We start from the raw sequence: 23,363 nt of genomic DNA, 5'->3' as shown, positions 1-23,363 counted from the left end.
GAGAGTGGAGAGGGTGGGATTTTGTGGCTGGGGCACCAGCAGACATAGCAAGGAAGATGATAAGGTTGCTGCAACTGAGAGGAGGCACCAGAGGAGAAGTTAGTATCAAAACTGTTTAATAAGGACAATAATAAGTGCATGGGATACAGAGTGGAGGCAGAAAGGATATTCCACGGATGTGGGTCTTTGGTCTGGAGCTTGTGTTACAGTCTGGAAAGCAGAGGGTGGGGGAGCTTGTCCTGAGAGCCAGAGTCCCTGCTCCGGAGGGTGCAGGGGTGATAAGGCTGATCCTGCTGGGTGCCAGTAGCCAGAGCTGGGGACTCCCTGAAGCTGCTGCCTGTCCCGGCTTGCTGCTGCCGGCCGGCATGAGGCAGCCGCCCAGGGAGGCTGGGGGAGATGGGCTTGCCTGTAACCTCGATGGCCTGACTGCCAGCGGCACTCCCATGTACAACACGCGTGCACGCTGGAGCCTCTTTATTCTGCTCTGAAGAGCTCCCTGCCAGAAGCAGCCGGGGGCGGGTGAGCTGCGTGGGAGCGGAGCCTTGTGGCCACGGCCCAGCATCTCCCCCCGCCGCACACCCCCTCCTGTCCTGGAGAACAAGAGGGGTCCTGTGAGGGTCCCTCTGGTGACCTCAGCCCCCGAGCATCTCGGCTCCACGTTGCGGCACAAAGGCGCTTCTGTGAGGGCCAGTTTGCACGCGGGGCAGCGTGGGGGCAGCTCGTTCCAGGGAGGCCATGTCGCCCAGGGCCACTCAGCGAGGGGCATTAGCCGTCCTCCATGCATACCCCTGGGAAGGGGCATGCTGGAAAGAGGGGTGTGCGCGCAGGGAACGGGGAGAGGGGGCGAGGATGGAGAAGAGGTGGCACAGACCGAGTGGCTGCAGAGTGGGAGTCTCCTTGTTCTGAGGTGGGGGGAAAAGAAGGGATTTTTAAGGCCCAAGCTGCAGAATTTGGTGACCTGACAACCCCGCCTCTGCCTCCAGCCAGCCAAGAAGTTTCTCCCCTCCCTGCTGCGAGGGGGCGGGGGTTGGAAAAGGAGCCGTCCTGAGTGACGCTCAGCAGCAGGAGGCAAGTGGAAAGACCCCTGCGATTACGTCTGTGCATGCTCTCACCTCCTGAACGCTGAGCTCACGGCTTTTTTTTGGGGAGGGGAAAAGAGAAAGCTTAGCTCTGTGGGGTTTGCCTGCCCCTTGAGCTCCCAGCTGACCTCCTCTGGTAGACAGATGTGCTATACGGGAGGGTCTTGAACCAGCTGGAGCTGGGGAGACCTCCATCCCCTACGTGCCAGAGCTATCAGTGGGAATATCTCTGGGAGGGCACGCATGCCAGTGCAGGGGGTGGTTGGGGGCTTTGGTGGGAGGACAGGGTATGTGCCTGGAGATGCTGGTGGGGCCAGGCTGAGGGATGGGAGAGAGGATGCCAGGGGGAGACGGGATGGGGTAGGAAGGGGTTTAGAGTTTCTTTGGCACATAAGAATGTCCCTTTGGCGTCTAATTGCAGTGAGGTTGGCAAAGGGCCGTGATGTCCGGCGCTGCGATGCACAGCACTCACCAGCCCTCCACAGCAGCCTGGCCCAGCCCCAGGGAGCCCCCAGGAGACGGGCTCTCCTCCTGCTCCCCTCCAGCCCCCCAGTGCCCCCAGCTTGGCAAGGAGGTCGCCTGCTGGGTCTGCTGGTGATGCTGGTGCCTGAGGGTGGGGGACAGGGAGGAGGGCGAAGACCCCGGCACTGGTGCCTCTGGCAGGGGCCGTGACAGGAGGGATGGCCATTCACACCTTGACTTCATCATCCTCCTCCTCCTCCTCATCGGCGTACTCGAAGGAATTGCTGCGCCTCCCCCGGGCACCAGCGTACCCCTCCTGCAAGCTGGAGAGCTTGGCCTCCTCCTCCTCCTCCTCCTCCTCCTCTCCTTGGTTCCAGGTGGCCTTGGGGGACTGGCTCTCCCCTGTCACTTGCGACCGCCATGAGCTGCTGCTGGGGCTCTCCCACAGGGTCTGTGTCCGGGCCTGCTGGGGACCCTTGCCCTTCTCCGAGCTCCGCGGGGTGCTGGTCCCACCGTAATGGCGGGCCAGGACCTGGGCTGCCCGGTCAAACTCTCCTGCCTCGATGGTGCAGTCGTTCCAGTGCCCCTGCCACGGGGTCCCTCTGGGTGCTGCCCCCAGCCCTGAAGCCCAGGCAGGGTCCTCTCCAGTGCCCTCGATGGCGTGTGCCTCTCCGTTGGCATGGACTGACAGTCCCAGCAGCGAGCTGGCCCCCGACAGGCTGCTCTGCCTGGAGTGGTCCCAGAAGCTGGACGTTGCCTTGTCCTCTCCGTGGGATGCACCTGATGCTGGAGGGACCCCGTCCTTGGTCCCCTCACCACACGGGAGGTCTGGGCCATCCTCTCCCACCTCGCTCCCGTTGGTTTCGGAGAAGCTCATCACCTGGAGGAGCTCGCTCATCAGGGAGGGCCCCAGGTCCAGGCGGAAGGAGAGCAGGGAGTCCGAGCGCTTCAGCTCTGCTTCCCCGGGGAAGGTGCTCTCTTGGGCCTTTTCCAAGCGAGGGACGCGAGGGATGGTGCAAAACCCGGACTCCAGCCCTGTGAGGCAGAAGGGATGGCTGGTGAGGAGGGGATGGCTAGGTGGGAGGAAGCCTGCCTTACATCTGCAGAGGACAAGGGACACTGCCACCGAAGTGGCACAGGTCACGCCAGTTGGTGGCACTGGCCTCTAAAGGACAGGCTAGTGTCTGTGTGGACACCTTCAAAGCCCAGAGTTACAGCGGAGGGTCTCCAGGTGGGCTCTGGGCTTGGTAAGATACCAGTGGGGGCTGAGCCAGGCAGGTGGGACCAGGAGATGGCAGCATTGCCTCAGCTTGCCTTTCCCTCTGAGCCCAGCCACCTCCCCCGGCTGCTGCAGGACCCCCAGATCCCGTGCCCCCGCCCCCGCCCCGAGACCCTCTGCTCCAGACCTCCCTCCCTGGGGAAAGCTGAGCCACAGCCCAGTTCTGTGAGCCTGGAGAAGAGCCACCCAGCTGTCCCGTCCCGTCCTTCCCACAACCCTTCCCCAAAGGCCCCTCCTGGACCCTGGCCAGCAGGGAGGGATATGGGCACAATGGGGAAGGGGGCATGGAGTCCCTTGAGGAGCACATGGAGATGGAGGGGTTGGCACAGCTAGGGACAGGGTTAGAGCATCTGCCTGGAGGTGGGGAAGGCCGTGCCATGGGTCCCCTTGACCTCGCAACCTTGGTGTGGGCATTGCCCCACTGTCCCAGCACCTTCCTGGCTTCCTCAGGGAGGCTGCTCATGTGGAAGGCATAGGGCTGGGGGAAGATGGGGGGCACCCCCTTACAATGACTGCACACAGGCTGCCGGCTGTGTGGGGCTATGGGGGAGGGAGAGGAGGAGAAACCATCCATGCCCCACTTTGGGGGGCACCCTGGGAGGAGACCCTCCAAGGGCAGGAGCAAGGACCACGGTTGAAAGCAAGGTTAGAGTTATCTCCTCTCAGGGATTACCAGGACTGGGGACTCTTAAATGTCCTGCCTCTGCTGAGAGCCTAAAGTCCCTCAGTGGGGAAACTGAGGCATGGGGCAATGGAGAAGGGCTGCAGAGGATGCACCGCGCCTGGGCACCAGCCTCTGCCCCGCGCTTCACTCACCGTAGGCCTGGTGCGTTTTGGAGAAGCTGTTGGAGGCACTTTTGAAGGAGAACTTGCTGGTCAAGCCCCGGCCGCCGCTGCCGTCGTATGTCCCCTCGTTGAGCTGTGGCAGCGAGACGGCATTCTTGATGATGGGCGAGACGGCCGGGGGGGCAGGCGATGCCCCTGCTTGGCCCCCACTGCCCCGGCTCCTCAGTGGCGTCCGGCGGACGTGCCGCAGCGTCCGGGCAAAGAAGTTGTTGGCTTTGGCCGTGTCGGCCCCGCCGTGGTTGCTGAGGAAAGAGGTGTCCCCGAAGACGTCCCCGCCGCGCCCCACGTGCATGGTGTGCCGAAAGTCCCCCAGCGGCGGGCTGATCATGTCCGGCGTCAGCTCCGACTTCAGCCGCCGCTTGCCGTGGGAGCCCGACACCCAGCTGAGCACCGGCAGCTTCCCCAGGCTCATGTTGCACCCCTCACCTCGCCCCTGCCTTTGAAAAAGCCCCCAAAACCAGCCCTTGCTGGGCTTCCAGCACTGGGGTGGCCTGTCACATTCCCGGCCTCCCCATCGCTCCTGCTTCGATGCTCTTGGGGGAACGGCTCACGTCACCTTGGCTTTCAGCAAGTGGGAAGGGGTGCCTGTACCCCTGCTTCCCTGCACTACGTTGCGCTCGTGAAATCACCCGCAGCGGGTGTGTCCCCGGTGGTGAGGACGGTGGCGCAGAGATGTCCCCAGCGGGTGTCTGGGGCCACCCCCGGTGCTGTGGAGGCTGCTGGAAGCTGCGTCTGGCCACGGGCTTAGGGGTTAATCCACCGTCTTCTGCCACCGCCGGGTGAGTGGGAGCCGGTCACGGATGGGGCAGTGGATGACGGGAGCTCAGGGTGGGCCAGAAGGGCAAGTGCCTTGGTCCCCTCGTTGGCCACCTAAACAAGATAAGAGGAACAGTGAAGCCCTCGGAGAGGATTTTCCCAAGCACGGCGGCTGTACCCCTGGGACTGGCTGGGGAGGTTAAAGGCGGTGCATGAGCAACGGTGGGGAGGTTGCTACCAGCTGTCTCCCTTGCCTGGCACTCCTCTTGGGGAGGAATAAAAAGACTTTCCCCCCAAAACACGTGCTCTCCCTCACCCCTCTGACCTCCCTTGGTGCGCCTCAGTTTCCCCTGCCTGCAAAGCAGCTTTGCTGGACTCATGCAGCAATGCAGATTTCCCTCCCAGGCAGCACCTCCTCCTGGAGTGGTGCCCTGCCCAGCTTCCTGGGCTCCCGGGGCGAGAAACCTCTCCCTCATGTTTGCTATTTGGATGAACCCTTAGGGAGAGGGTGAGGCCTGGGGACCATGCGTTTCTTGGGGAGGAGGGGTGGCAGGGAGGGAAAATGCAATATTTGTGTATTGGTTTGTCCTCCTCTGGCTGGGTCCCTGGGTGCTGGGCAGACACGTCGGAGCAGCAGGGAGCTGGGGGTGCGGGGAGGCAGCGGCTGGGCTCACAACAACAGGGCGATGACCTTCCCTGGTCATTGGGGAGGACACTCAGATCAGCAGATCCCCCATCGGTGTGTGTGGCAAGAGGAAGAGGGCAGGCTGGGGAAAGGAGAGGATTCGGGATGCGGGGCACCTCAGAGCATCAGTGGTCCAGGTGCCTGCCTTGGGACATGTCCTTTCCTGGGCTCAGTCCCCACTCAGGGGCCAGGGGAACAGGATGGAGCTGGGTCCCTTCAGCAGGGCCAGTTGTGGAGGACAGCATGCCAAGAGGCGACACAGGAGGCTCGCATCCCTCTGTCCCTGTGTGCCGGGACCCCATCGCTGCATGGCTCTGTCCATCTCCCCCTGCCATGCCGCCTGCCTCCCCCACCTGTCCCCGGGTCACCTCGGAGCAGTTAGGCAGTGCCAGGGTGGCAAAGCCCCTGGCGAGGGGGAAGCCCTGGACATGAAGCTGCTTTCCTGGCTGGCTACACATGTTTTCGCCTTGCCCTGGCCTTGTTTGCTCACCCGGGGCCCCTCTTATCTGCCAGGGGTTAATGCCTGGGGAAGGGAAAACAAACCACCCCCCGACAGCTCCCAGCACCATTGGCTGCCTCCCAGGGTGGCAGTGGCTGGTGGCAGCGGGATGGTGGCAGGCTGGCTTCCTGCTGGCCCCCAGCTCCCTGGCTTACGTAGCCCATGTCTGCCTCCTGCTCACAGAGGCCATGTGGTGCTGCCTTGCAGCCTGGACAGGCCAGGCACGTGGCAGATTTGGGATGGGAGGACAACTGGGGAGCAATTTCCTCTCTCTGGCAGAAGCCCACCCATAGCCTACATCAGGGGTCTCCAGGAGTGCAAGGAAACCACTGGGGTGGTCCCTGCAGCACAATGGGGGTCTCAAGACCACAGGGAGAGAGATGTGACCCCATTTTTGAGCTGTCCCCGAGTCGCCCAGGAAGGCGCGTGACCCCAGGAGAGGGTATTAGGCGAGTTACAGCCCTCGAGTTTTCCTTTCCCTCTGCACATTGGAGCCCCTGAGAAACCCAAAGCGGGGACTGTGCCCTTCAGCATGTGCTGCACTGGGCACACTGAGGGGTGGACCCCCCCACCCCACCCCAGGTCCCCGCACAGCAAAGCTGCCCTGCAGACCCCTGGGGGTCTGGGGCTGGCATCACCCTGGGGATGGGGTGGGGAGGCGAGGGAAGGGGGGATGTAGGAGGAGAGCATCGCCTTGCTCCCTGCCTGGGGAACTATTGAGTGGGGAGCTGGGAGGAGGAAAGCGTTTCTCCTTCCTTGTCCCTTGGCCACCACAGGGACACAAGCCAGCACCTCCTGGCCCCGGCTCTCCCTGCCTGCTGGCAGGCAGCAGGCGCTGGGAGAGGAGGGAGGGAGGGAGGGAGGCAACTGGTGCCCAACCCTACCTGGATGGCAGGTTTCTGGCAGGCCTGTTGGGCTTTTTCTCCCTCCAATCTCCCCCTTTTTCCTCCTTCCCTCTGCCCCTGGTGCTTCTCCCTGCCGGCTGTGCCCCTTTGAGCCCTCCCCTCCGCCCAAGCAGACTCCTCCATGCCAGGGAAACTCGTGATTCTGTGGGCAAAGGGTGACCCGTGCGCTCTCCTTTCCTCCACTGGGCAAGGGGACCCCCCGTCTGGCCACCCGTCCGTCCAGACGCCGCTTCCATCCGGCAGCCTGCCGCGTTCGCCAGCCCCAGGCACAGCGAGCCCGCAGCCCATCCCGACCTCCCCTTCCCCGGCATCCTCTCCCTGGCTCCCTTCTCACCTCTTCTGGGAAGCCCCCTGCCCTCAAAGACCAACCGCCGGCACCTCCTCCTCCTCCTCCTCCCAGCCTGGCCTCCCCCATTTCCCCCCCTGAGTTCAGCTGGTTTCCACTGGTTTTCCACTCGCCAGGAATGGCCAGAGCTGTTCTGCTTGTTCGGAAGAGCGGAAACCAGAAAGGGGGGGAAAATAATCCAGATGTCTAGTTGGCTGGAGCTGCTGAAAGCAGCCTCTTCCCTCCTTCTCCTCTCCTTACACACCCCCTCGCAAAGGGGACATGCTCCAAAAGAGGGTGAGGTGATGTTTGGGGTGGTCTCAACAGGGGGAAGAGCGGGTGGAAATGGCTGTGGGTGGCCAGGAAGGCTTTCCTAGCCTTCCCGAGTGCCGAAAAACCTCCCTTTCCCCGGAGGAAGGGAGGCAGAGGCTCCCCTGTTGGGTCACTGTTCTGAGATGGGGAAAGTGGGCAGGGACAGGCTTTTGGGGAAGGGGGAAAGGGGCTCGGCTGGCCGGGCTGGGCCTCTTCCAGCTCCCCTGGAGCAGTGCCGGGCAGTAGGCGGACAAGCCTGAGTCCGACTCCCGTGCTGCCTGCTGCTATATATATATATAGTTATATCTCTCTGTATAACAAGGGTATTTTTCCAAGCAGACATGCTGGGACGTGGAGGGAGGCTGGGGCTCCAAAGGCGGGTGGTTTCCAGCCATCTTCTCCCTGTCCCCTTGCCCAAAAGCGCTCCCTTTCTTCCTCCAAACCCCCAAAATCGAGGCGCTGAGAGCCTGTGGGGCTTCGAGCGGTATCCAGAGCGAGGTGTGGGAGGGGGGTGCCCCGCTGCCTTCCCCCATCCTTGGGACCCCCTTCTCGCCCCCTTTCTCTCCTGGCTCCCCCCCCCGGCCTGTCTCCCCTCTCCTCACTCCCGCTTTCCTTCCTCCCGGTTTCCTGTTGCATTCCTGCCTTCTTCTCCCTTTCTTTTTCGCCGTCCTCCCCGTCTCCATCGCCTTGCCACCCCTCCCGCTTCTTCCCTCTCTGACCACCCTCTCCACCCTTTTCCTTCTGCTCCTGAACCCCCCAGCTCTACAAACTGAGGAATCAAAACTTTCAGGATTTACCTCTTCCGAACCAGGGTTATTATTTTTTTTCCCCGTCCTCCGGCCGAGAAGTTGGGAGACACTCCCCGTGGGCCCCCGTCACTTGCTCCGAGGGCTACCGGCACTGCGTCCCAGAGTGGAGGAGGGGAGAAAGGGGAAGCATGCCCCCCTCCCTTTTCCCACAGCTGTCCCCCCAAAGGCTGGCTCTCCCAGGCTGACGCCCCAATGCCACGGGAGAGAGGGAGCGAAGCTGGCGGGGAGGGGACGTGGGAAGGAGGAGGGCGGGCTGCAGCACCGCCGAGCCAATCCTCGCCTCGGCAAGGAGACCAGAGAAAATGAGATTTATTCCAACTATCCAGGACAGAAAACTTCAGGAACTTCTCTGCCGCTCCCCCCCTCCTCCCCACTTCCCCAGTGCCATTTCCCGTCTGCCGGCATCAGCTGCCTCCTGCTCCCGGGCACCCGCTTCAGTGAATTTGGGGGAAGGGGGAAGCCCAGATTGCTGGCTAACCCGGTTAGGGGAGCGTAGCCAGGGGGCAAAGGAAAGGAGTTTGCCTCCTGTGTGTGTGTGACCCCTCAGGTATCACATAGGGTCATCCCATCCCATGTTGGACGGGAAGTCCCCAGTGCCCGCAGAGTACCGCTGCCAACCAGGAATGGGGTCTGGGGGTGGGTGGTCATGCCAGGACCCGTGGGTAGTGTTGGGTTGAGCTTTAGCAGGATAACAGCCTCCCCGAAGGCTGCGTGGGCCAGGCTGGCGTTCGTTACAGGGTCAGGACAAGTATTACAGAGTCTGGACAACCGTCATACCAGCGGCAGCATGTCAGACCAGGGTGAGGGGGTGGCAGTGGGTAAATTCAAGGAGGTGCTCTTTGGTGGCATCAGGGAGGGTTTCTGCCCACACATGGGACACCACATCCCTCTGGCATCGTGCTTCATTGCTTTGTCCCTTGATGGTCACAGGGCGGAAGACCCTATCAGTGCCAATGAGGGGCAACCTGCTGGTGGGCACAGCATCGCCAGTGCCATCGGTGACCCTCATGGCCTCCAGTCGAGACTCAGTGGCTCTGCTGGGGAGCACTTGGCCAGGCACAAGCACCTATTCAGGGCCCTGTGGAGGAGAAGGGAGGTGTCTCCGCTTGCGAAGGCGAGATGAGACTTGTTGGGGTTAAGCAGGGCCTGGCTGAAGGGATGACAAGATGTCTGCAGAGGAGATGTCAAAATGGAGCCTGGCCTCTCGCTAGGCTCCGGTGGCTTGTGCTGGGGTGCCCAGGCAGGAGCACCTTATTGCTCAGAGGTTTGCCAAACAGCAGTAGGGTTTTGGCACTGTTCTCAGCCTCTCAGCCTCAGGCTTCTCCTCTGTGAAATGGGATAGCTGGGGTTTCTGCCTTCTGTGGAGGTCTTCTCCATTAGGAATTAAGAGCACATGGACTGTGCATTTTGGTGGTACTTCTAAGTGGGTCTATGTCTTGGAGGGAGATGGGAACTCAGGTCTGAGGGGGGGGTGAGCTGTGCCACCAGCAGGGAAAGGAGGAGAAATCGTGACCTGCATCCTCCCTGCTTGCCAGAGGTATGGTAGGCATCTCTTCCCCATGTCCCGCTCAGAGGAAGCCAATGGGGGTGGTGGGAGAGGCAGAAAAAGACCGTTTCTTTGGGTCTCCTCCTTCTGCATGGCCTGCCAGGGCATCTCCCCCGCAGCCCGAGGGGCTCCCCCTCACTCCCCTCGCCCCCGTCCCCATGCCCTGCAGTGGGGGCTGCGGCAGGGAGCGGAGCCTGGGCGATGGCAGCCGCCTCCGCCGGGGAATGCAGAACAAATCTCTTCCAGATGGGACAGGGGCCACGTTCCGCTCCTCGCGGGGCGGCCAGCTCTCCACTGCCTCCTCCTCCTCGCCCCTGCTCAAGCATCTCTGTGCTCCGGGCCAGGATGGGCTCCATTTCCAGGAAAGCAACTGGAAATCCCCCCTCTTCAGTACCCCTCCCCAAACCTTGTGGTCTTGCGGCCGTGCCAGCCAGACTGTGACTTTTGTCCTTCTGGGGCTGGCACTGAAGTGATTTGGAGACCTCCAGGGTATGTGCCAGCTCCAGGACTCAGTACCTATCTTGGCCTCTGGCTGCCTGGGTATGAGCAGAGGTGGTGCGGCCCCTCCAGCTGTACCCTAGCAGAGGCTGCACCCTCCCAAGACCCCCTTCTTTCATATACAGCTGCCTGGAAAGCAAATCCATACAATCCTGCCTCCTGGCCTGTTTATCCTTATTATCTTGGCTGATAAATGAGAGGTGGCTGTGGGGCTGGACAGTGCTGCAGAGCCTCTGTACCACCCATGGGTGCCCTGGGCAGGAGCAAATGCCTGGACCCCTCCCAGCCTGGCTACCTCATTTACCTTCAGTCACCCCAACCTTTCATCCCATCTGTAACTCTGTGCCCCAGGCAGCAGTACCAGTCTCACCATTACAGAGAGACCGGCCATTGGGCTTATCATGGGAGCAGACAAGTGGCCCCGCAGCTTTCCTGGCTGAGGATTTGCTTTGATTCCCACATCAAAGATGGGGCTGTGCAAATTGCATCCCCTCTTCTTCCCAGCACTCATCCCTCTGGCGTGGGGCCGAGGTCTTACAGGTGGCTGAGTGCAATGGCGATGGAGAGAGGGATGGAGGGATGATGAGGGGGGCTGAGGTCTCTGCCCCACACCTCCAGGTGCTCAGTCCTTCCTCCCATCTCACTTTGCAGCCCCTGCTGCTCGCAGACCCGATGCTCGAAGAAGGCTGATGCAGGACTCCTCTCTGGAGAAGAAAAGTCCCCCTTCTCGGTTTCCCTGGTGCCTGGGGGGAGCTGAGGGAAGGTGACAGGGGCATCCCAACTTGTGGATGGGGCACTCACCCCTGGGTTTCTATTCCCTGCCATTTCTGTTCGCTGCCTTCCCGCCTGCCCTCCTTCCCCGGGAAATTTCCCGGGGAATGCTGGAAATTTCCTGGGGAAGGAGGGCAAGCAGGGGGCTCGGTGGGAAGGGGGTGCCTTGGTTGGTGCACAAGAAGCAGATATCCTGTTGCTGCCCAGGGTCTCCGGCTCATATTTCCTCATTAACTGGGAGTGCTGCTCGTTTGCGGGTGACTTCCAGATGTTTCCATTCTCCTCACGGCAGCCGCGAGGGTGCATACCGCACGGGTATGGGAATTACTGCCGGCAGTGGGGTGGGGGACAGATCCCTGCCATGATGGGGAGGGGGGTCCATAAGGGCCCCCTACTGCACCATGCATCCCGGCGTGGCCTCATGCAGCTCCTCCCTCCCTGCTCCCAGCCCATGGCCCTCGGTACTGCCTCCAGCCTGCGTCTCGCTGCCCTGGGGACAAGCTGGAGGCAGAGCTGGTTTTAGGATGAGCAAGCTGGGGTGGTGGCAGGAGGTGACACCCCAGGGCGAGGGATAGGTGTAAGGCACCCAACGTCTTGCCCAGAGCATCCCTGGTCTGATGCCAGCACTGGCTTTGTGAGCACTGGAACCCTCACGTCCCGTAGTTTCTTCACCGGGATGATTTCTCCTCCAGCAGCACCGCCAGGGATGTGCTAGGCCGGGCTCAGCCCATTTTCGGGGCTGTGCTGTGGGTCCCTTGCTCTGTGCCCATAGCCTTTGTGATAACCGGGGAGAGGGATCAGACTGGTACGGTTACTGGCATCCTTGTGCTGCACCGGGGAAGGAAAGTGGGTGGGTTGTGGTGAGCACCACCAGGCAGGCAGCAGCGTCGGGTTAGACCCACTCATGCTAGAAGAGGGTGAATTGACCTCTGTAAAAGCCCATTTCTAATTTCACCCACGAGTTCCTCCAGCTCCCCTCTCCTGGAGCAGCAGGAGGCCGAAGGAACGGGATTGACCACGTCCTGCTTGTGGGGTTTGCAAAGGGGGGGCGGGGGTGCTTTTCCCCTGGGAGCTGGGCTGGGAACTCAAAGCCTCGGGGTTTGCCAAAGCCCGGGAGGAGGTAGGGATGAGTTCCCAGGCTTGCTGGCAGGCTGCCTCCCTCCCTCTGCCCATCTCCTCCTATCCCAAATGTTTTCATCCTTCTTCCTCCTCCCACCCTCCCTGGCTTCCTCCTCGTATGCTGGTCTTGTTCGCTGGCTGGGGATGTGGGGTGCTGTAGGGGTGTTGGGGAGTGTTGTGGGAGGGAGGATGGAGGGACAGACCCTGGGACAGACCCGGATCTGTGCTCTCCCTCCGACTTTCCCTTGGGCACAGAGGAGAGGGAAGGGGGGGGGTGGGACACGGCTGGGGGAGGGAGGAAGTTGCATAAACCAGAAGCAATCCAGGAACAGCTGCCTGTGGCCTGGAAACACCTCTGTGATTCCGGGCACTGGGAAAGGAGATGTAAAAATATATAGATATATATTTTTTTAGGTATGTGCATTACATCTCCCCAGAACAAACCCCCCAAAACACCACTTGATTCTCCGGTTCCTTTTCATAGACCTTAAGGAGGTGCAGGAGGGACTGGGAGAGGGGGGCTCAGATATCAATTTGCTGCTTGGAGAAGCAGCTTTCTGTGTGCGGGGGCATCTGGGGGTCCGTTTGCCCTCCCCCAAATATGTTTCCTCGGCAGGATAAGGAGGGGTAGCACATCTGCAGGAGTTTAAAGCCCGTGCAGGCTGGAGGGAGCTGGGATGGAGGTTGCTGGGGTGAGGAGAGAAAGGGGGAGATGGTGAGGGTAGGAGGGATGCGGGGGGGGGGAGGGAGGGTGCACAGGGGATGGGGGTGAGGAGCAGGAAACTGGGGGGACTCTGGGGGCAAAGAGCCTTTTGGAGATGAATTGCGTGAGGAGGTGGGGGAAGGTGCTTTGGGGAAAGGAGGAGCTGGGGGGTCTCAAGAGAAGGGAGTAGGTCCCCAGGGTTTGCGTGGCATGGGAGAGGGGATCATCAAGGGATGGGGGATGCATCCATGGAGCAGACAGGGAGCAGGGTGCAGGGATGAGGAAGGGTGCGATGTGCGGAGAGAGGATGTGGGGGATATAGGAAATGAGGGATGGGGATGAAGAGGTAAGTCATCCATGGCGGGAGAGGGAGATCATGTGTGAGGAACCTGTCCTGGTCAAAGGGAAGAGGTGAAAGCCAGGGGAGTGGTTGGACACAAGGCCTGGACAACTCTTTTATCATAATGATTTTGCCTGTCCATCCAGCCCATGTATTTTTGGCCCACGGAAGGAAGGGGGTGGGGATGCAGAGGCAGCTAAAAATAGGGGTGTCCCTGCCCATTCCTCCAAGGCGGGCATCCGTCTGCCTGCCTGCCTGCCTGTGGGGTTGCTGCGGGATCTGGAGGAGGGGAGCGGGCCCAGCCTCCTCCCCACGGTGTCTGGCTCTGCTTTTGTTTGTCTCGCAGCCCTACGGGGACAGGAAGAGGCCGCAGGGCTGGGGAACAATGGCTCATTCTCTGGGAGTCTGCGCCTGCCGAGGAGCGATAGGGGACGCGGGACGGTGGCCAGAAGGCGGGCACAGCCTCCCAGCACCGCCGCCACGGGAGCTCGCCCCCCAGGAGGCGATGGGGTCCACCGGTGGGATGCGGAGGGACCTTCCCCACCCCATCCCTCTTCCCCAGACCCCAAACCAGGCTCCTGTGCCTGGGTGGAGAGGGGATGAGGGGCCATCTCGCATGGGCGCACTTTATGGAGGAGATGAGGGAGGCAACGCCGGCAACCCGAAGAGCGGTGGGAGCATGTCTCCAACCAGCACTGGGGAAACCTGTTGTTTTGCAGCCTCTCCTTGAGCCTGTGAAACCTGCAGGGAGGGTGGCTGGAGCTGGCATCCCCTGGTGGGAATGTCCCCAGCTGGAGCTGGGGAGGTATTTATTTGGGAGATGTAGCGTGCCTCTCTGTCCTGGCTGTCACTGCGCTCGCCGAGGCAGTGCCAGTACTGCTGGTGGAAGCTCTCTCCATGCTCTGTGCTCCCTGCTGTCTGGGAGATGGCCAAGGGGCATGGATGGGTGTGCATGGTGTGGGGGGTGGGGTGATAAATCCTTTTATCCCACCTCTTTCTTCTCCAGACCCTCCTTTTGTGGCACTGTCTCTCCCAGGGGCCTTTTCCTCCCCGGGTGTTAGATCTGACAGCCGGGTGCTGGAACGCCTCAGGGAGAGTCTCTCCCCACACTTCTCCAGACGTGTTAGGGGTGAGAGGAGGTGGCGTTAGCACCTGAGGTAGGGGAGAGGTTAGGAGATATTTTGCAGGGGTTGAGCAAGGAGGGGACAGAAGAATCTCCCCGTTTCCAGCCCCCTTTTTTCAAGGTCTCAGATGCTTGGGGCTGAACGCTTGCCAGGGCTCCTCTTGTTTACTCAGCCGGGGAGCTGACACATCCAAGGTCTCTGCTGACTCCACTTTCCCACATGCTGCTGGCGGGCGCATTCCAGGGCAGAGTGGAGATCAGCGCAGAGGCATGCCAGAGGTTTCCATCCGGGATGCCATCCCCCCTCCCCGCTCTCCCCAGGCATCCGGCACCTCCTGCCAGGCTGTGAAGAGTGGGCATCACATCTGGCCAGTATCCTGGGCTTTTACAAGCCAGGGCTGGCACAGAGCCCAAGCATGGGCCGGGACCCCAGGGACGGGGATCTGCCTCTGAAGCCGAATGCCTTCAGCAAGGCTTGGTTCTTCTCCCTGCTCCCCTCTGGAGATCTCAGTCCTGCTCCTTGTGATGAACCATGGGAGACGTGCAGAGGGGCAGGGGATGCCTGTCTTAGCTTAGTCCTCCCTAGAGGGACCTGGGGTAAAGGGGACCTTCCTAGGCAGTAGTCCCAGCTTTTTCATCTTAGGACAGGCACCTATTCCTGCAGCTGGGCTTAGCTTGCCCGAGGGTTAGCAGTGCTGGGCTCTGCAAGGGCAACGGGTGTGAGCTGCAGGAGGATCTGAACCCTTCTCCTGCAGGCACCAGCTCTGGTTCCTCCTGGGCAGCCACCCCGACCCGGCGTGGCTGCCTTTGGTTTTAGGAGGGAAGGCCACAAAGCTTTTAAAAATAAGAGCCAGGAGATAAAGAAGGGTTTGGAGAGCCGGCTGCAGGGCCGGGGCGGGAGCGTGGCCCTCGCCCTGTCATTTCGGCCGGAGGCTCCCTGTCCCAGCGATGCTCCCACCTCTCCCAGGGCAGCTGGCATCTTTGCCTCCTCGGACCTCGGGTTGCTGGCAAAGGACCGCCGTGACCTTTCCTCCCCGCCCCGGGCTGGCCCGCAGAGGCCCCTTTACGCCCAGCCCCAGCATCTGGAAGAAGGGGCCTCGTCTCCCTCCTCGGCTGCCACAGGAAATGCGGAGCCTGGAGGTCAGGGGCCAGCCGGCAGCTTCTCCTGTGGGGGCCAAGCAGCCCAACGCTGGGGCTTGTATCATGCCGGCGCCCGCCGGAGAGGAGGAGAAGGAGGCAGAGCCGTGGAAGGGGAGGGGGAAGGGCCAGGCTTTTCCTGTTTATGTGACTACCAGACCCCCAAGAAAGGGAAAGGACTTGGAAAGCTCGTTGCTCTTGGGCGGGCTCCAGCTAGCGTCTGTCTGCGGCTCTCGGCCTGGGGATCGCATCCCTGGGGCAGGGCGCGACTCCTTCCCTGGGGAAATGGGCATCCAGCTCCCGGGGAGGGGGGGCTGGGGTTACGCTCCTGGGGCTTGCAAAGGTCTGGTCTAGGGGGGAGGCTGCAGTTGGCTTCCTGGGAAGTGAGGCACGGCTCCTGCTGCACCCCAGGCTTTGATTCCTCCCATGGTTGTCTCTGGCTTTGGCTGATGCTGGTCTCTGCAGGACGGTCTGAAGGGCAAAGAGCCACTCGGGCCAAGACGAGGAGGTAGCTGGGTATATTGGCTTTGGGACACAGGAGTGGGGAGCTCTGGGGACACCAGGCATGGAGGAGTGCTTAGGGGAAGGTTACAAATCACACCACGTTCAGCCACGACAGCTCCAGCATGGATCCCATGTGTCAGGCAGAAGGGCTGCAAGACCTCCCGTGTTATCTAGGGTCACATCCTGCAGGGCATCTGGTGTGGCCATGGTGGTATGCGGAGAAGGAAATGAGGTCCAAGATGTTGTGCTCTTGCCTTCACTGATGGCACCTAAGTGCTTTGGCTTAGGTCACATCTGTACCAAGTTTGTCAGGTCTCAGCTTTGGTTAGTCCTTGGGCCATGCTGAATGTGGGTTGAGGGGTGCTCTGTGCAGACCCACCTCTGACAGATGCCCTGGAGCACACCCCATTAGGCGGTGTTAACAAGAGCAGAGAGGAGTTACAGCCCCTTTGCTGTCCCGCAGGTAAGCCTGGGCCTGGCTCAGTGCAGCAGCGATCTCTGATCAGCTGTAGGATGAGAATAGCTGGGCCCAGTGTAGGTCAGGGCGGCGGAGGGGAGTGGATGCATGTTGGTGTGGGTCCAGCATCTTTGGAGTGGAAAGGCTTGGGAAGGGCCTCAGCAGTCAGGAGTAAGGAGCCCTGGCAGGTCTGCGTGGCAGGAACAGGCACAGCCTTTGGCTCCCCACATCCTTCCCTTTGCAAGGACTCCAGCATAAGGCCACGCTGACCCAAAGCTTTTGGGCTTTGCCCAGCCACCTCCTTCCCCAAGGGGTTGGACGGTGGGGTGGTGCCACCCTATGGCTCTGGAGCAGTGTTACAAGTGCTGGTGGCACTTGGCTGTTCTTTGCCCTCTCCAGAGAGACTTTGCCCTCGTTAGCATGAGCTCAGCTCTTTTCCCTGTGTGTGTCCTGGACAGGTTTGCTCTCCAGCCAAGGGGAAAAGGCCCTGGCCTGGTCCTGGCCTACTGAAACCGCAGCAAAGTCTCAGCATGCCTCCCTCTCTTGCAGTTGCATTGCCCTCCCTAGGGCAGCCAGGTATTCCTGGGGCTAGAAAACCACCAAGCTGGGGTTTGTTGCCCAAACCATGAACTGCAAGGCCAGGTGCACAGGTGAACAAGGATCTGTCCTCTGACAGTTGCTGCTGGAGCTTTGATGGGTTGCAGGTTGAAAAGCCAACATGCCTTTCCACGTACATCGCCAACCTGTGCCCTCAAAGCTCCAACTATTGTAGTAGAAGGGAGTTTTTTGCGACTTAATTTATGTTGTCTGTTGCTTTATGGAGCAAATTTGCTGGTAGGTCTGAAAGAGCAGCATCTTCCTTCCCCAACACATGAACCCTGTCCCTTTCCCTGATATGGCACATGTTTAGTGTCATGGGTGTTATGGGACGGTATCACCCCCTCCTGCCTCTTCTCCATCAACATCTGGCCAGTCTCAGTCTGACAGCGACTCTTAGGGACTCTGGCTGCCAAAGACCCTGGGGCATGTTTGTGTACCAGCTCAGGAGAGAAGCCATACGGGACTTTGATCATCTCAGGGAGGAGGAAGGGAAGATGGAAGTGGTGTTTTCCATCTATGCTCCTTCCTTCCCTCCTGTCGAAGCTGCATGAGGGACCAGAGTATTTCTGAAGTGGGCTGAGCAGAGCTCCCAGCTAAGTAGCTAATCTCTTGGTGGCAATTTATTCTTCTGAATTCAGACTGCTCACAGTCATTTTGCTCGTCTATATGATGGCATCTGAGCTGGTGCTGGTGATTCTCACTGTCTTGGTGTCTTCGACGTCAGCTGCCCTGCAAACAGAAGGTAGGGTTTGCCTTCTGGTCTGTCTTTGCTCCCATCCTAAGCTAGTGCTCATATGAGATGGTGGAAACATGCTTGGTCTGGGCAGCTGGCTAGCTTTGGGCAGAGGACCACTGATGATCCTGTAGTCCAGTGGAGTCTTCTTGGAGAAGACGATGTCTCTTGTCTACGGAAACCTGACATCCCACAAGGCTGGAGATGAGGCTGGAGCTCTGCTGGAGGGGGAATAGGCGTGTTTTGTTTGCTCTGACTTAGGTGGGTGTCCACATAGATGATAAAGGAGTTGGGAGGCTGGGATGGAAAGGGCCTCTCGGTGACTGTTTGAGGAGGTCTAGGGGAGGACATAGGTGAGATGGAGAGGAGAAGGTAACTGGTACGCGTGGGAGTGCAGAGGAACAGCTGGCTGTTACAAAGCTATCTAGACATATTGATTTCTGTTCTGCACAGTCCCATCTTCCCTGTCTGACTTGTTCTAATCCAGATTGATGACCCTGCTCATTTAATCCATTTGCCTTCCTCTGGCTGCAGGTCAGCTACTTGTTTTATTCAGCCAGCCTGGATCTGTGGCAGACCTCATTCACTGTGACAGACCTTATGCCCCAGGGAGCAGAAGCAGGACTCGGGGGAGGACAGGTAGCCCATTTCCACCTGTTGCTAACAAGGCAGGTCTGGGACTGGCAAGAACACCTGAGTGACACTGAAACCTGCAGTATGAGACATGCCCGGAGTGACTGGAGCACCTGTGGGGTCCTGTAGGACCGCAGGCAAGTAACAGGGTCTCAATTCAGAGTGTTTGCAGGATGCTAATTGGGGACATTGTCATTCTCAAGCCCTTTTTTCCAGGATAGTGCTGAGGTCACGTTGTGATTAATGCTTTGAATGTTGGTTTACATGCAAATCTACCCCAAAGTTATGTCCTGAGAGGTGGAAAACGCTACCTACTTCGTATTTCTGTTTGTCGTGCCAGTTTCAAAGGGGCTCTGTGCAGCACCCAACAACAGCTGGTTGAGGTTGACGTGGTCACATTGACCTCTGGTGGCTGCAGCCTTAGCGTGCAAGGAAAGCACTAAGGAGAAGCGGGTGGATTTGGTGAGCTGTTGCCTGCTGCAATTAAAATGCAGTTGGGTTTGTTCCTTCTCTGGGCTCCATCCCCCATCGCCTTGCCTCTTGGACAGTCATTTCTTTTCTGCCCGAAGCAGATGTGATCTACCCCCTCTTTGTGTGTACATCTTCAGTCCATGTGGTTCTCCTCCCTTAGAATCAAATTCTGTTTGCACACACACCAGTAAAAAACAAAGGTGGATCCTTTGTTGGAGAGCTGGATTCACTCCCAGTTTCTAAATAGAATGGGTCATACCTGGGGAGAGCAGATACTGCTCCCCTGACTTCACTGTAACCTCTGTACGGTCAGCATTTGGACCCTTCTTACGCAGCGGAGAGCAGACTTTAATGGTTCCCTTGCAAAGTCTGATGCAGAAGCAGCCAGCCAGATTGGATTCACAATGAGCAGCGAGATGGACTCTCGGTTGGTGCATTTTCTGGAGAGAGAGGAAAAAAAAGCTAGGACCGATTCCACAGGGATAATGCTTTAAAAATAAAGCAACTGCGAGCAAGGCTGAGGTGGGAGCCAGACTGGGTGACTCGAATCCCGTCAGCCTGCTCTAATTCAGGTCTTCCTTGCCACCCTGCACACCTTGATGCCCTAATGAGGACGGAGATGTGTTGCCAATACCTTACCAAAAGGCTCCCACACAGTTTTGTGTCTTGCAGCTCCAGGCAATGGGTGTGTGTGTGAGGGGGAGGAATGCTGAAGGAAATACTCATTTGTTTTGCTATCTCCACACACAGATACATGCATTTCCTTCCTGCCATGAAGGCTACTCGTCCCTTTTTTTCTGGGGTTGGCCTTGTTCCCCCTCCCCTTCTGCAGTCATCACCGCCACCATGAAGGGAACAAACCACTGTCAGCATGCCGGGCAGTCGTACATCGGCAGTCGTACATCCGCTACGAAAAGCGTCGGGGAGATGAGCAGGTAGTCAAAGTCCTTGCAAAGGTTGTTAATATAAACACCGAGTTTGATGAGTGTCATTAGGAAAATAAAAGTGTTTTTTTTTTCTGTGTGTGTTAACTAATCCGGTGTGAACCAGCGTATGAGCCGATTAGATCAGGCTGGAGTTGATAGTTCTGTTTCACAACCTCTTTCGAGTTTTCAGCATTTGTTTTTGTTCCACACAGGAACAAAAACTGCGGAGAGTTTTTTCACGACACCAAATCGTGTTGGGACAGCTATTGCAGGGTGGAAGTTATTATTAGGGGGGTTATTTCAAACTCTCTTCCTCGACCTGCCTAGGGAGACCACCCTGGACCTTAGCAAACCTCCCCCCTAAAACTTCATTGGAAGCTGTAGGTCTTTGCAAATCACTGGGCTGCGAGAAGAATAGCATATTTTGATTGGAAAAAAAAGGACCAAGCAAAAAATATATTATTGAAGACATTCTGAACAGCTCAGATTACGGACACTGCATGGATAGGAGGTTTCAGAGCAGGTTTGTAAAGATACTGTGCTTCCCAAAACACAGGGCAGGACTTCACAAAGCATCTAAGCTCACCATCTGTAACCGCAGCTTGAGCTTTATACTGACAGTGTTTTAGCCACACGATTGGGAATTTAATGAATTCCTTCCCCACCTCAGACCTTCCTAAAGCTGTTTCCAGGAGGGGGCAAATGATGCAGTGCTGTGGCATAACCGGCCCTGCTCCCCGCAGCACAGGCTTGCTCGCCTCCGAGGGATCCCACCGACCTCTTAGCACCATTGGTCGGACCCACACCACAAGGTCCTGCAGAAGACCCAGGTGCCTGTCACGCTCCGTGGGCCATGTGTGCTAAGCCCTTCCCCTGGCGGTGGAAACAACGTGTGGCTCACCATTTGCTGGCTTGTCATAGATTTCCTGTGTGAGCCGGTGTGGCTTGGAAAGTTTTACCAGTGCGACTATTTTGGTTAGGATTTAAAAAAAAAAAAAATCCCCAACCAACAACCCAACACAAAAAAACCCACCCAAACACCCCAATATCATTCCTAGTGTGAACTCAAGTGTGCCAGCACAAAAGTAGCTGCTACGGGTAAAGCTATTTTGGAAATGTAATACCTGGCTGTGAGCATGTGAAGTCTGGTGGGACTGCACATCTCAGACGAACTGAGGGTGTCTTGTACAACTGCAGCTTCCCTCCGAAGGGCGAGCTCTTCATCTCTGTGCCTCCAAACCCTGGCCAAAAAACAGAATGGAACATACCCTTCCTCTCAGGAGCTGTCTATCTGATCTGTTGGGATCGGCCGCCCAGCCCAGAGCCTTCAGGGGCGGTCTGCTTGCTCCTGGGGTACCTGCGGAGCTCAGAGACCCTCCATGAAGGAGAGCGGCTGATGGTGCTTGATGTGGGACCTGCTCTGTCTGATGTCTGTGCGCTCTGAGTCACAAAGCACCACAGCCATTGCCTGTGGGGTCAGGGCGGGTGGAGGGAGAGGTTTCCTTGACATTAGCCTTGAGTTCGTCTTTCTCTGGGTGAACGAGAGAAACCAGCCCTTGTTTTGGGGCTTTTGTCGTGACTGTGAAGATCTTATCTTCTATCACCACATAATATCCTGCTCAGGAAATCTTTTCACTAGAGAGAGAGAGAGAGAGACCGACCTGGGTTGTTTTCGAGAGAATAACTAGCAGGCAAAAATTGACATGGCTTGAGTCAGAACAGGTTCCCTGCAGGCAGCCTTGCTTGTACTTGTTTTTGATCACTCAACTGGATGCCTCTGGCTGGTGGTAAGGGCTGGAGACCGGAGCTGTGCCCTGCTGCTGGTGGTCCTGGGTCAGCACACACCCTTTGGGGGGGTGAGCTGTGCAGTGCTGGGCTTCCAAGGGAGGGGAAGGAGGCAGTTGGGACCCCTCGCAGGCAGGGTGAGTCAGCAGCAAATTCATACGCTCAGGGTGTCAACCGGTGCCTGTTGGGACGGATGCCATGCGAGAGGAGGTGGTGTTTGCCGAAAGCCCTGCGTGCACACGTGTGCTTGGTGTTTGCTCAATACCTGTGTATATTTTGCAACAAAAAGGCTACGTATCTGTGTGATGCTCTGTGCATCACACAGATACAGTCTCAATTCCCAGATGGTGGTTGTGCTTGATCTTGAACATAGCAGCACAGGGAAAGGATCTTGCTAAAGCCTCCCTTCCCTCAAACCACCTTGTTGAAGCTGGTGCAGGAGCCCTGTGGGGACCAGAGGGGATGCGTCTGCCATTAGCCCTGGAGGAGAAACAAATGAAGATGTTCATTTTGGGTGCAGCGGGAATCCTTTCGGGCAGGGGGCCTAGTTCATACCTCAAGATTGTTTCATACGTCCCCCATTTTGGTTTCTTCACTTATCCGAGGAAGGAGAGAAAGGTTTTTCCATGCAGAGGTGGGGTCTGGAAGCTGCAGTGGTGGGATGCTGAGGGCATCTCCCTTTCAGGAATGTGTTGGCAGGGGCAGGAGCAATGTAGGTCTCCTTTATGTTGTGTCCAGAGCCCTGCGGGGATGCACAGCACTGCTGTGGGCTACCCTGTGGGCTGACTCCAAGGCTGGAGGCAATCAGGTGAACTTCCATTTCTTATGAGCTTGATATTGCATTGGGAATCTCTTGCACAGAGCCTGTGCCGTCTATCCTGGCCACTGAGGTCTGAGGTTTAACACGGTTGAGAGTGATGAAATGAGAGTGAAATGGGGTTGCTAGAGAAAATGAAAAACACCTTAGCCTTGGAGGGGGAGGCATATGATGTTGGGACCGAACCAAAGTGTCCGATTCCAGCTCTCCCAGACCCCTTGTAGTCCCAGTGGTACCCACAGATTTGGGCAATCTGGTGCAGGGCAGGGGTGGAAGTTATCCTATGCGGGCTCTTTGGGATGCTGTGCGGACACACAGATCCACTCCTGGGACTGCTGTGGCCCCTTGGGCCGGGGGAGGAGGAAGGCTTCCTGGCATCTACCGCTGGCCCGGGGGACTCAGTGCTTGGTCAGGTCGGCTGGTGCAAGCCCCTGCACGCCCTGGGGTACAGCTCAGTCACACTGCCCTGGGGTGCCTCCACGCCCAGCTCCACCCACAGACACAACTGAGAACTGCGGGCCAAAATTGAGCCTGTGGGACCTCCTCTCGGCCTGGATCAGGCTTCTTTCAACCACCCCCATTTTCTCCCCTTTCTCGACCCCCCCCCCCCCCCATCCAGAACCAGCCCTCCACCTGGGGTGGCCAGGCTACCATTTCTGGAGCCCTGGAAGCAAAAAAGCTCCTCTTTATGCAACTCTTCTCTGCAGGCAGAGCTGGGGAGGCTGCGCCCTGCCAGGAGAGACTCCCCCCGTGCCCGGGCAGGGCCCCGGCTGGGAGGCCGAGCCGGGCACCCCCTTCCCCCGCCGGTCTGTCGGGAGGTGAAGCCGGGTGCGTTTCGGAAGAGAAGTTGCTGGCGAGCCACATCCTTCCGGAGAGCGGCTCCAGCCCGGGACTGGGGAAGGGGGGTGGGGGGGAAGACGGGACAGACGCAGAGAAAAACCCTTCCCCGCCTCGCCCAGGTGAGGAGCAGCCGGAGGGTCTCAGAAACCGGGAGAGGCCGCTGGGGGGGGGGCCCGCCCCCGCCCCGCCGGTGAGTGCCACCGCCACCCCCGTGGGCGGGCAAGGCTGGGCTCTGCATTGCCCAGGGGGTTGCCGGTTCCCTCCCAGACGGCTGGAGGAGGGAAGGAGAGAGGGAGGGAGGGAGGGAAAGTGCAGCAGGGTGGGGAGAGCGCTTCAGACACACCTGCCGGGGCGGCGGCGGGGCGGCGGCGGCGCGGAGCGGGGCGCGGAGCGGGGCGCAGCC

General features: G+C 59.0%; 1 protein-coding gene across 1 annotated transcript; it reads right to left on the bottom strand.

Annotated features, from left to right (window-relative positions):
* Window positions 1-99: 99 nt before the first annotated feature.
* CDC42EP1 (CDC42 effector protein 1) lies at window positions 100-8,066 on the bottom strand. The gene is made up of 3 exons (XM_050915386.1): window positions 7,946-8,066; window positions 3,637-4,536; window positions 100-2,576 (listed from the first exon to the last, which is right to left on the bottom strand). Exons 2-3 carry the CDS (start codon window positions 4,076-4,078, stop codon window positions 1,768-1,770), a joined length of 1,251 nt encoding a protein of 416 aa, XP_050771343.1. The 5' UTR covers window positions 4,079-4,536; window positions 7,946-8,066; the 3' UTR covers window positions 100-1,767.
* Between the last annotated feature and the right edge of the window lie 15,297 nt (window positions 8,067-23,363).

The sequence above is a fragment of the Gymnogyps californianus genome, chromosome 1, assembly GCF_018139145.2.
Source record: "Gymnogyps californianus isolate 813 chromosome 1, ASM1813914v2, whole genome shotgun sequence".
NCBI classification, from domain to species: Eukaryota; Metazoa; Chordata; class Aves; order Accipitriformes; family Cathartidae; genus Gymnogyps; species Gymnogyps californianus.
This window is presented reverse-complemented; position numbering and strand designations above follow the sequence as displayed.

Coding starts and splice junctions, on each gene's coding strand:
- CDC42EP1 (XM_050915386.1), bottom strand. CDS start 4,078: ATGAGCCTGGGGAAGCTGCCGGTGCTCAGCTGGGTGTCGGGCTCCCAC. Junction 2,577..3,636: donor CAAAACGCACCAGGCCTACG/GTGAGTGAAGCG, acceptor TCTGCCTCACAG/GGCTGGAGTCCGGGTTTTGC.